The sequence below is a fragment of the Diabrotica undecimpunctata genome, chromosome 2, assembly GCF_040954645.1.
Source record: "Diabrotica undecimpunctata isolate CICGRU chromosome 2, icDiaUnde3, whole genome shotgun sequence".
In the NCBI taxonomy this organism is placed as follows: Eukaryota; Metazoa; Arthropoda; class Insecta; order Coleoptera; family Chrysomelidae; genus Diabrotica; species Diabrotica undecimpunctata.
In genome coordinates, this window is record NC_092804.1 from 85,801,217 (window position 1) to 85,815,599 (window position 14,383).

Sequence of the window (14,383 nt, forward strand, 5' to 3'; positions counted from 1 at the left end):
TAATTAAGCCATGGTAACATTTATTTGCAATAAATATTCGCCTCTTCACTTCCTCCGTAGACGTGACTAGGGATCCCAAGTATATAAAGTTTTTTACCCCCTCTATGTTGTATTCTCCTATTGTTATATTTTGTGGCTACCTTATTTCTGCGTTTTTACTTACCTGCATATATTTTATTTTGGTGTGATTGATTTTAAGACCACTATTTTATGCAGCTCGTTCTATTTGGTTGTATGCGTCTATCATTTCTCTTCTTGATCTTGCGATTATGTCAACATCATCTGCAAATGCTAGTATTTGCACGATTATATTAATGATTGTTCCTCGTGTATTAACTGTTGTGTCCGTCAGTATTTTTTCGAGTATGATGTTGAACAAGATGCAGATAGAGCGTCTCCCTGGCGTAGTCCCTATTTCACATCTATTGTTTCCGTCAATTCATTTTGTATCCGGATTCTACTTTCTTCTTTTAGACATTCTTTTATCAGTTCTATTAGTTGTGTTGGTACACTAAATTCATTCATTGCTTTTATTAAGAATTCTCTGTTTATATTGTCATATGCGCTTTCAAAGTCTATGAAGAGATGATGTCTGTTAATGTTATATTCACTTGTTTTTTCGACGATCTGTCGCAGAACAAATATCTGGTCTATTGTTGACTTCTGTCTACCGAAGCCACTTTGGTATTTGCCAACTATTTTTTCAGCGTGTGGTCTAAGTCTTTCAAAAATGACGTTAGACATTATTTTGTATGCTGCATTCAGCAGCGTGATTCCACGGTAGTTTCCACATTCTAACTGATTTCCTTTTTTATGTGATGGTATAATAATACCGCTATTCTACTCCGCTGGTAACTGTTTATTCGACCATATCTTTGTTATCAATTCATGTATTGTTTTTTGTAGTGCGTCTCCTCATTCCTTCATTAACTTCGATGCTATTTGATCCGATCCCAGTGCTTTATTGTTCATTAATTTGTCTACTGCTGCTCTAATCTCGGATATTGTTGGTGGAGTCTTTTCTCTGTTGTCTGCTTGGTCTAATGGTATATCAGGGTTCCTCTCTCTCCGATCTCCTTCAAACTTTTCTGTAAAATGTTCTGTCCATCTACTTAGTATCTCTTGCTGTTCTGTCAATATATTACCTCCCTTATCTCTACACATCGTTGTTCTCGGTTTGAAGTCTTTTCTGCTTTTGTTTAGTCTCTGATAAGATTTTCTTGTCTCTGTTAATTTGCTTAGTTCTTGTAGTTCTTGAAGTTCTTTGTTCATATATTCTCTCTTTTTTCTTCGGTGAGTTTTCTTTTCTTCTTTGCGTAGTCGTTTATATTCTTCCTCTGCTTGTCGGGTTCTGTACCCCTGTTGCATCAGTAAATATGCTCTGTTTTTTTTCGTCTGTTATGATCTAACATTCTTCGTCAAATCAGCCATTCGTTTTTGTTCTTCTTTCTCTACCTTCTATGTCTATTACTTCTTTAGCTGCCTCTTTTATGATGTCTATGCATTCTTCCCACTCCTTATTTAGGTTTTCATGTGTTATTCTGTTTTTTAGTTTGTTGTTGTCGGTCAGATAGCCAAGCGGGCTGGGCGGCCGGCTTCTCATTCGCTTCACTGCGAGTGATGTGGGTTCGGTCCCCAGCTCGGTGTACAGAAAACAAAAAGTCTAACGCAGCAGTTTAAAATTCTAGATGAATCTGCGGCTTCGACTAGAATATGCTATCTATGCTCCGATCGGCCTATGGTGGAGCAGTACGGCAAGAGATAAGGGCTTGCGGCTCAGTGATACTCCTCCATAGATCCCTACCGGAAGGGCGTGACGCCTAAAAATACCGGGTATATATATATATATATATATATATATATATATATATATATATATATATATATATATATATATATATATATATATATGTTCGGAAAGATTTCCGCGGTTAGTACAATTAAACTTAGCTCTAAGTTTAATATATATATATATATATATATATATATATATATATTTTGTTGTTTATCTTTTCTTTATACCCTTTATTTTTGTTTGTTTTTTTGAGTCCTTTTACCTTGTATCGTTTATGTTTAGAGCCTCTTTCCTTTTTGATTTTTGAAATTCTAGCCCTTACCCTACTTTCGACCAGGTAGTGATCAGAATCCGCATTTGCCCCTCTTCTGGTGCGGACGTTTATTATATTCGATTGGTGTCTCGAGTCTACAATGACATGATCTATCATATTTACTGTAAGTCCATCCGGGGATTTCCAGATACCTTTGTATATGTCTTTGCGAGCGAAGTACGTGCTGGCAATCACCATGTTAAGTGATGTTGCTAGGTTTATTAACCTATTGCCATTGTCATTTGATTGCTCATGGAGACTGTGCCTACCTATTGTGGGTTGTAATTGCTGTTCTTTTCCAACTTTGGCATTTGGGTCTCCATAGATTATTTTTATATCATTTTTTGGGTTTTTGGGCATAACTAATATGCGGACTCTAATTCGTCATAAAACTCTTCTTTAATTGTCTCTTCTTTTTCTTCTGTCGGGGCATGCGCATTAATTACACTGTAGTTAAAGAAACGACCTTTAACTCTTAAAATGCACATTCTTGGACTAATGGCTCTGAAATCTCTTATAGTATGCTTTACTCTCTTGTTTACTATGAATCCTGTGCCCAAGACGTGATCTTTAGGATCGCAGCTGTAGAAAATCGTATGGCTTCTTTTTTCCATTACATTGTTTCCAACCCACCTCATTTCTTGTATGGCAGTTATGTCTATTTTGTATCTGTCTAGTTCATTTAGGAGATTTTGGAGAGCTCCCAATCTATATAAGGTTCGAATAATCCATGTAGCAACCCTCAAACCGTGTTCCTTTTTCTCGCACAGTCGTCATCGTTTGATCAGTCCGGCTTTTCTTCCTTGAACGTTCATAACTCATAGTTTTTCTAGGAGAACGTAGTTAAACTTCAGCCCAACCCCCTATTCGTCGGAGGACCAAGACTCCCTTCTTCGTCAGCCCTGACCCCACCTTTCACTGGGGGTTGGTTACCCAATCTCCAGTGGGGCTGCTCAGGTTACCGGCGTGTACCGCCTTGGAGATGAAGATAGGAATTGAGTAGGATAGGTTAAGTAATACCAACAGTATATGCCATTTACACACCATATAATTATATATATATAATATATATATATATATATATATATATATATATATATATATATATATATATAAATATATATATATATATATATATATATATATATATATATATATATATATATATATATATATATATATATATAAGTTAAAAGCCAAAATGTGAAGTTTGTAAACATTTCGTACACACATCTTGTACACATTTCGTATAGCTCAAAAAGGCAGAAACAAACAGCTGTTTTCGTTTAAGTTTATCAAAATAGATGGCGCTTTTTGTAGCTACCACTGGAGAATTGATAATAGCAGAACACAATCACTGGCTTTCCGTGTATGAGTTTGTATTTACCCGACTGTCTGAAGACGTAGAGCATACAGAAATGACGTTAAAACAGTATATTGATAAAAATTTATACACGGAAAGTTTAACGAATTGTGCTCTTTACGCCGTTTAATTATATTATATATTCGGCGTCTCAATTTATATATATATATATATATATATATATATATATATATATGTATATATATATATATATATAGATATAGATATATATATATATATATATATATATATATATATATATCTATTATATGTATATATATATAGATATGTATATATATACATATATATATATATATATATATATATATATATATATATATATATATATATATATATATATATATATATATATATATATAAGTAATAATATTTCATTGTGTTTAATACATTTATTTAAACATACTCTTTAACAAAGTCTCCAAGAATCCATGTTCTAATAATGTTGACAAGTAGTGACAACTGACTAAGAGTCTCCATACATTGTGCCTAGAGCCCCGTGACCGTAATCATAACCTACTGATATGACATCTTTCCCCTTACATTTGATAGTCCTTAAAACGCACTGGAGCCCTTTTGAGTCTAGCGCTAGTTCTATTTTCAGCATTCATCTGGGAGGTTGAAGGTTCCTCTACTTCACAACTCTGATTCCCAGATGAGGAGTTTAATGATCTATCATTATGTGCAAAATCAGTATTCTTCTTAATTTCCGCTTTAACTAGGGAAGGCCTCAAGTGATAACTGTTTCGCCTGACCACTTCCCCATTTTCTTTCTGCACTAAATAAGATCTGGGTGCCTCATCTACTTTTTCCAGAATTTTACCTGGTCTCCATTCTCTACCCTCTCTGACACCTACATTCTCTCCTGGCACTATTTCTCTTCTCACCTTGGTGTTTCTATCATAATAATTTTTATATTCGTTTCTTTTTGTCTCTAGTTTCTTTCACTCTTCCTTTAGATTTATGTCTTTGTGCTTTTTATTTGATGGTAGCTTCGATCTAAGAACTCTGTTAGTCACTAATTGGGCCGGTGTTTTATCTGTTCCATTTATTGGAGTATTGCGATACTCCAGGAGCGCCATATCTAAGTCGTCACACTTTCTAAGCATGTTTTTTGCAATTTGAACGGCTCGTTCTGCCTGCCCATTAGACCGTGGATAGCGGGGACTGGACGTTACAAACCGAAAATCCCAGTCTTTAGCAAATTGCTGACAATGCCACGAATTATAAGGCATGTTATCTGATATGACTTCGTAGGGTATTCCGTGTATTGAAAAAAATTTTCTTTAACTCCTTGATGACCACCTGAGTTTTTGAATTAATTTTCACTATATCGAGCCATTTAGAAAAATAATCGATCAGAACTAGATATGACTGTCCACCATAATCTAATATATCACTTGCTACCTTTTCAAAAGGTGCTTGAGGCAACTCTCTAAGTAATGGTGGTTCTTTAGCATTATGACTTTTAAATATCTCACACTTGCTACAATTTCTTACCCAGTCTTCTATACTTTTGTTCATTTGTGGCCAATGTAATATCTGTCTTGCTCTCTGTTGGGTTTTCTAAATGCCAAAATGACTCGAATGCAATAATCTTAGCATGCTCTCTCTCAATATTTTTGGGACTATAACTCTGTCTTTGTAAAATATCAGTCCGTCAAGTAAATATAAATCATTTCTTATATAATAATAATACCTAATTGAATCGCTTACTCTTGACAAGGTTTTGGGCCACCCTTGTATACAATATTTCTTTACTAGTTTCAGATCCTCATCAGCATCCACTTCAGTCCTAAATTGTTCTCTCTTCTCATCAGTCATGTCAATAGTATGAACTATTTCTGTAATAAATTTATCATCATCCACTTCATCTTTTATAAAATTCCTCGATAATAAATCTGCCACATGCATGAACTTGCCTGGCTTAAATCTTACCTCTATGTCATATTTAGATAATCTTACCCTAATCCTTTGTAATCTCGGCGACATTATGTCCGCAATGCCTTTATGCATTAATGCCTCCAAAGGCTTATGGTCAGAATCAATTTGCACTTTCCTTTCGTAGATAAAATTGTGAAATTTATTGCATGCATATAGGATTGCCAAGAACTCCTTTTCAATTTGACTCATATTTGACTCTGCTGTCGTTAGCGCCCTAGATGCAAATGCTACCGGTCTGTTATTCTGTAACAGCACCCCAAGCCATTACTACTACTGTCAGTCTGTATCACGGTTGGTAACTTCTCATTGAAATTGGCAAGCACACTACTTGACATAATTACTTCTTTTATTTTATTTAGTGCATCAGAATGTCTATATGTCCATACCCATGCATTCCTTTTTTTAAGAGTTCTCTTAAGGGCGTGGAAATCTCTGACAAGTTTGGAATGAATGCCCTTAAATAATTTACCATTCCCAAAATTTGTTGTAATTCCTTTTTATTTTCAGGATCCTTCAATCTTCTTATCGCTTCTACTTTTTTGTTGTCAGCTCTCATCCCATCTTTATCAAAGATATGACCCAAGTATCTAACACTTTCAACGCAATATTGTATTTTGTTTGCGTTAAATTTCACATTTAGTTCTCTAGCCCTATCTAACACCTTATTTAGTGTATTATTATGCTCTTCTATTGACTCACCACAAATTAATAGATCATCGAAGTAGACTATACAACCTGGAATATCTGCAAAATTTTCAGAATTTAATTTCTGGAAGTATTCAGGTGCTATGTTAAGACCAAATGGCAGGCGGCAAAATTTATATGTGCCAAATATAGTGCCAAAAGCACATAAATTACTGGATTGCTCATCCAGTTCTACTTGGTAAAAACCCTCCTTAAAATCTAGAACTGTAAAAAATGACTTACCCTGTAACATTGAACGAATCTCATCAACAGTAGGTATTATACAAAATTCCCGTTCCAATGCCTTGTTCAGGTCACGAGGATCTAGGCAGATACGTAATGATTTATCAGTTTTCTCAACAATTACCAGGTTACTAAGCCACTGCGTAGGACCATCAACCTTTGCTATGATTCCTCGCTTTTCAAGATCAATTAGTTGATTATTAAGTTTAGGCTTGATTGTAAGTGGGACTCTACGAGGTGGCCTAGCCACTGGCACTGCATTTTCTTTAAGCTTTAAACTACATTTTTTCTGAAATTTACCTAAACCTGAAAAAACATCCTTATTCATTTCTACAAATTTTTTTTTAGAATGCAGTGTTATGTTATCAATTTTATTAATTAAATCAGGCTCTATGGTAGAACATAAACCCAAGATAGGTGTTGATCTTTCCTTTACAACAACAAAATCTAATAAATGATCAATATTTTTATATTTACAGACAAGTTTTATCATACCCAAAGGAATGATCTTAAAACCACCATATGTCTCAAGTATGACCTTAGTTTCTTTTAATTCATTAATTTTGCAAACTTTTTCAACAAAAACCTTGGGTAAAATGTTAACCTGTGCCCCTGTATCTATTTTAAAAGGTATATCAATGCTATTAATTTTTAAATTTTCCATCCAGTCTTTATTATTTTTATTCTTAATTTCATTAACAGTGATTGATGAAATCATGAAATCGTCTACTTTATTATTTTCACTTTCTTTCACTTGTACCTCTCTTACTAACCTACCATGATAACACACTTTATCAAAATGCCCATATTTACCACACTTTCTACACTTTTTTCCATATGCTGGACACCTCCTTGGTCCATGGACACTCCCACAGTTTCTGCAGTTAAATTTACCTCTAGAACCCCTGCACTTGCACCCCCTTACTGTTTGGACTGAATTATGCCCCTGCTTGACTTTACTTCCAATAGATTCAATTTTCACCTTCTCTAAGCTATTCTGAACTTCTTTTATTTGAGCTTGGGATACTTCATGCATTTTACATATTTCAATAGCTTTAGTCAGATCTAAATTAATTGTTTTTAACATGCTTTGTTGTGCATCCTTACTATTGGTGCCTAATACTATTCTATCTCTTACCATTGAAAATGCTTCAACATCAAACTCACAATTTCTTACTTTATTTTTTAAATCTGTTAAAAAGTGGTCAAAAGGCTCTCCTTCTTCTTGAATGCGCTTATAAAACAAATATCTTTCATAAACCACGTTTTTTCTAGGGGTGACATAAGACTCAAATGCTTCCAATACATCTGCTAGCTTTCCTTGTTGGACCTCTGTTAATTCCAAACTGTTATAAATCTCAATGCCCTCTTCTCCAATTAAATTGAGTAAAATTGCTACCTTAACTTCATCATTTTTACCACTTTTTCCTGATGCCATCAGATATATTTCAAAACTTTGCTTAAATCGTTTAAAATTTTCGGCCACATTGCCTTCAAATGATAATGGATTTGGTAACCTTGCTTCCATGATTTTCGTTTAATTTCCACTAGACTGCGCCAAGTAATAATATTTCATTGTGTTTAATACATTTATTTAAACATACTCTTTAACAAAGTCTCCAAGAATCCATGTTCTAATAATGTTGACAAGTAGTGACAACTGACTAAGAGTCTCCATACATTGTGCCTAGAGCCCCGTGACCGTAATCATAACCTACTGATATGACAATATATATATATATATATATATATATATATATATATATATATATATATATATATATATATATATATATAGTATATAGTAAGTAGTATATAGTAAGTAAGTAAGAAAAAAGAAGTACTTGTGACTCGTTTGGAAAAAATATGTTTTGGATGGGTTGGAGTCAATAAAAGGGGCTATTGGCTAACTATTTTTTATCTCGAGCTTTCAATTGTGTTTACAATTATTTTCAAGAGCTGCTAAAAAATAGAAAATATCTTACAAAGTGGAACTAGAAAAAAAATTATATTAACTCACCAAACAAAATTAGTTTTGTAGCAAAAAAAGTATTCTAAAAATTTTCTTATCTAATAAATGTTTCTTAAATTTTGTGATATAATTTGGAAAAACTTTTTTAACACAAAAACAATTGAATTTATAAATAAGTAAGAATAGCGACCAATTACAAATGTCATAAATGCCAACTTAAAATTTTTATTCTTGGCAATTATATTGCCAAAAACTTAAATTTTATTTAAAAATTCTTTTTTATTTAGTAATAAAAGAGAAGATTTATTCATCATTGTTAGATGTCTGAAAAAATGTAACAAGTATGTGGAAAATTAAATCAAAACGTGATATTTTACAGATTTTATAAATAAACTATAAAGAAATAATATAATTATAAATGTTGCTTAGATTTTGAATTTCTGATCTTTTGTTTAAATTATTATCACTTTTGCTAATACAAACCATTTCTAAAAAAGTTCTTTTGAAGTTATTACTTTCACTACACAAAATTTTAATGTTATCAAAATCCATAATATGATCTTTGTCGATTACTATTGTCGATTACTTTGTCGATTATTATTTGGTGGGTTAATATATATATTTTTTAGTTCCACTAGTTCCACAATCAGTCAGTCAAGCAACGTAATAGTTCGACAGCTAGATAGGTCATTTTTGTCCCCTTTATTGTGTATAGAAGTCGTTGTACTTGATATCCATTCATTTGGTACGCATTTCATTCCAAGGATCTTTTGGAATCGTTTTGTAATATTTTTTGTTAATGCTTTTCCTTCATATTTTAGTAGTTCATTCGTAATCGTATCCGGACCTGAGGCTTTCTGGTTTTTTAATCGTTTATTAATTCGGTTATTTATACTTTATATACGCTATTACTTGGTAATAAATAGAAAAATATAATAACAAGTACAAATTCTAAGTGTTTCTAAAATATTTTCTGACCTACTGAAAGAGATTCTTCTTTTGAGCTTCTCTGAGCTTCTTTATGTTTGATCTATTCGTGAAATCTTGGTGTTAATTTTGATAGAGGAACACTATTTTTATTTTTGATATTGAGATTATCTTTATTTCATAACAATTCTATTCAACATAATACCAAATCACTTATTAGACAACAAAACTCTCAGTTTAGGTCTAAGCCTGCTGTTACTGACTCATCTTACTAAGCTAGCACAGTTTTACATGGAATATGAGTTGTTCTAAATCTACATGAAAGGTACTAGACGCCTCTACAATATTCCATAAAAGCAGGACAATGATTGGTTTGCTAAAAGTAGGTATGCACTATGACCAGCAACCAAGCAATTGTAAAAATCGGATTAATAAAATGGATTTTTATATTGGAATAAATGCTTAGCTCAATCATTCTGAAGGCTTTTAAATTTTAGTTTTATCGTGATTTTGTGTATGTACACTGTAAAAAAAAATTAGCAGATTTACCCTCTTCCAGTATATAAATTACTTGTATATTGATATATGCAAAAATGTTTTTAGGATATAAATATACGTACCTATAAGTACTTTTATTAGTCGGGATGGTAAAAAGAAAATAATAATATTGGCATCGTTACTTTTCTGACAATAGTAGTAAATATGTAATATTAAAATGGTAATAAAAAACTGTAAATAAATCAAATGAACCCTAAATGTACTAATAAATTTGTAAAAGTACATTGGCATGGACAATTTTACTGGCACTACTGTAATTGGGTTGAAATTTTACCGCTGGTAATTTTACAAACTGAAAGGCTATTTCGCAGTTGCCAGCAGGTAAATTTAAATTATTGGCGAAGTTAAATTTACTGATCTTAACAGTAACATTACATTTGAGTAGTTCATTTGTAGTTTTCTTATCTATTTTCCTCGTTTAATAATAGTTACAATTTCTTACTGTATTTAAATCTAAAACATTACTAAATATATATATATATATATATATATATATATATATATATATATATATATATATATATATTTGTAGACTCTACAAGAAGAACTTACAGGGGCAGTTTTTCATCCTTTAGATGACAATTTAATGATAACTCATGGAAAAGGTCATCTTACATTTTGGAATAGAAGGAAAGATGGATTTTTTGAAAGAACTGATATTATTAAACCGGTAAGAACTGTTTTAATATAAGCTTTAATATTAATTATTCATAAAATCCATTGCACCAAAATAACTATCCATATCACAAAATTAATACATGTTTTGTATATATATATATATATATATATATATATATATATATATATATATATATATATATATATATATATATATATATATATATAAACAAACAACACAGTTTATTAGGGCTGCAGTCAGTAGGTTTGGCCGGGATGTTATAGAAACACTCTTTTGACTTTTGGTCGAGATTTCGGAATTCTTTTATTCCTTCTTCAAGACACTGTAATTAGAAGAAAGTGTAAATATTTACAACATATCTCAAATTGTCATTACAACTTACTAGTCGTTGAGATTATTTTTCTAAAGCTACGACACTCAAGATTAAAAACACACATATAAAATATAACATTTAAAATAATGGACAATATACATTTTAAAATTTAATTGGAAAGTTAAAATTTTGTTAATGACATCTTTTCATGGTGTGTTTTGACTGATCCATAGAGAACAGAAAAAAAAAATAAAAATAGTGTGATTAAAAAGTAATTAGGAGTTCTTGCTATTATATTAATGGAAGTAGTATCTTAAACCTGTTATTTGTACAATAAATATTAAATTAAAATTACATTACTTGCAAAAAGAAACGACATCTGAAGCTTTTTAACTAATATTAAAATGATGTCTCTTATCTGGCAGTATAGTCCAGTCGTCAGAGAGTTTTCCCATAAAAATCATACGAACAAACTGAATTTTGCCCAGAATATTAATTTTGGGACCCCAAAAAAGATGCAAAAAGTTTACCACTCTTACCCCTGGGCTTCCCTCTGAAATCCCCCTCGAAGGGGGGTAAAAACGCAAAAAAAATCGATTTACCAAGTGTTCGGGAATCCTTATTTCTTTATTTTATATTGAATATTATTATAATACTTAATTTATTTCGGGTAGAATAAGTTTTAGATTTTAATAATTATATTTCCTTGAAATGATGCAGAATAACCTTATGTGTTTATTGGTCGCATTTCATTCAAAGCGCGATATAATATGATTTTACCTCGACGCACACAAATCGCTCATATATCCAAATGGGCATGCTCCAATGAGTAGATTTTAACCGACAAGGTACGATTTCGCTTCCAGCCTTTAACGAAAAAGATTAAGAATTCGGAACGTTACATATCAGGCGGTATCGTCTCGCGTCCAACAAGAATTTCATGGAAGGAATCCATTGAAGGGATTGAGCAGTGATGAATTGAGTAGTAACCTTTGGGTCTGCATAGTTAACCAAATCCTAAAGAACACCAATTTAAGGTAAGCGATTTTGTGCATATTATTTGAAATTCAATCTTATATTTACCAATTCGTTTTCATATTTCCTACAATTACTATTCACCAAGAATCTGTACGCCGTAGAAAAATGTTTTCAAATACAGAATGTAGCTGAGATAATTTTAAATAAAAATGATTATTAGCACTTTTTGTGTAGAATGAACCGTTCTCTCGGAAACAACGCTTGAAACAACCGTCGATTTTAAATGTGACTTACGTGCGAGAAATCAATGTTCAATAACATTTGTATCAGCTCGACGGTAAAAATTCGATCTCTTTTGATCCAAGTGCCCTATCGACAAAAATCAACATGCGTTTTAAAGGTAAAGAGTGCATCTTTCGTATGCAGTTTTTTTGTTTTGTCTCGAAAAACTCAAGATTTTATAAAGGTGTTAAATAAATAAACGTGGTGCGATATTTGCCATTTTTACGATTCTCGTGGGATCAATAAAACTGATCACCTTAATTGACCAGTCGTAGTAAGTTTAATTTTTAGAGTTCAACATTTAAAACATCTATGACATGAAATTTCAATTTTTATTTGTGACAACAAAAATGAGGTATTTGAAATATGAATAAAAACCGTTTTACACTTTAAATGATCGCACGTCACGGGAAATGCCTCCAAGAAGGCGGTTTTGGGTGTATTTCATAGCAGAAATTTGGTTCTTTTGTAATTGAAAAACAAACTAGTTTATTTGAAAAAAAAGTTTTGAATGTTTTAGATTGTCTGTTATGTGAAAGTTTAAATCCAGCCTTTTTTAAGCATATTTCAAATGCCTTACATTGCCATAGCTCAAAACTAAAATTCCATGCTATGGGTTTTGAAGGTTAAGCTCTAGTACCCTAAACTTTATAGTGTCCAATCAATAATGTAAGTTAAGTATAAACTCGGAGAGTGAGGCTAAACGTGGGGCTATAGAAATCGGATCCTGTGTATGGGCATATCCGAAAGCACATTACTTATTAATTAATGTTAAATAAACGAAAGAAAATGAAACGAATTACAGAAATAGAACATCAATCATACTTAAAAGAACTAATTTCAAAAGGATTATTTCCTTCTTTTTATGCTGGGTTTTATAATTCTATATTTTTATTATTTATTATTATTCAATATATTATTTCTTATTAAGTATTTTTTAAATATATATTGATTATGACTATTATGATTATAATCAAACTTAGGTATAAATTATTTAATAAAAATGTGTTATTTAATTTTGTATATGCCAATGTAAAATTTTTTCTTTAATAATTAAAAATAAAACAAAAAAACACGACTTTTTATTTAAAAGTATCCTACTATTAATGATTTGTGAACAAAATTATTATTTCAGTGGTTTATTTTTCTAAAGTCAATACCGCAATAAGTCTAAATAGTTCACTTACATGATACGTGACTTTAATATAAAACTGCAATATTTAAAATTGTTTCGACTAATTGTCTAAATTATGATATTATATTTTTAATCAAAGAGTAAAATAAATACGAACGAATAATGTGGAACCACAATATAATAAATAATGCATTAATTACACTACCCACTCCTACTTTTGGAATTGCTATAAACCATTTTTATAAATTATTTTTTATAGCAAATTAAGTTGTCTATAAAATATTATTAAACTTTAAAAGCGTTTCCCACCGAATTGAAATTTTGAGTTATTTTTCTGAATAAAGGTGCGATATATATATATATATATATATATATATATATATATATATATATATATATATATATATATATATATATATATATATATATAGATATAGATATATATATATATATATATATATATATATATATATATATATATATATATATATGTATATATATATACATATATATATATATATATATATATATATATATATATCTATATATATATATATATATATATATATATATATATAGATATAGATATATATATATATATATATATATATATATATATATATATATATATATGTATATATATATACATCCCGCTATTGTTTTAAGCTCTTTTCACGTTGCAGTAATTTAGCATCACCAAGAAATGCTATCATTTTCTATTTATAAGTCGTGTATGTTCGTTTAGTGCACCTTTGTAGGCTTGGCACCGTTGTCGGTTTTTCAATAATCCGATTTTTTTATAAATTAAATTTTTTACATCAAACCATCATTTTAAAATTGGGAGGTCAAATTACTGTATTTGGTATCATTTTAAAGCCAATAGATGTTGCCAGTGTTAATACTTAAATAATATTTGAAAACATAAAAATATCGATCGGTTTGGGTCAAGTTCAAATGAAGACATTGAAACTACCTGCCGACCGGCTGGGGTCAACCAACTAGTTTTTTTATATCAACGTTCAGTTGTTATATTTATTCAATTTAGATATTTTTTCCCAGAGAGTTGTGTAGAGGAATATTTTACATATTTCAATTTCCAAGCTGCTTAATCGAAGCTATCAGTGAATAGTTTAAGATAAATATTGGATTTTTATGGGATTAGGTCAAAAATATTGGTTGTGATTGGGATGAGAATCACATTTTTAATTATTTAATGTT

At 30.8% G+C, this 14,383-nt stretch overlaps 1 protein-coding gene across 3 annotated transcripts in view; it reads left to right on the plus strand.

The window, feature by feature from the left end:
- Positions 1-14,383, plus strand: part of DCX-EMAP (Doublecortin-domain-containing echinoderm-microtubule-associated protein) — a 1,094,074-nt gene that overhangs the window by 650,936 nt on the left and 428,755 nt on the right. For all 3 annotated transcript variants that reach the window (XM_072521390.1, XM_072521389.1, XM_072521391.1), the window contains one exon: positions 10,350-10,487. In XM_072521390.1, the coding sequence (XP_072377491.1) occupies positions 10,350-10,487 (138 nt within the window). The remainder of the gene's footprint in view (positions 1-10,349; positions 10,488-14,383) is intronic.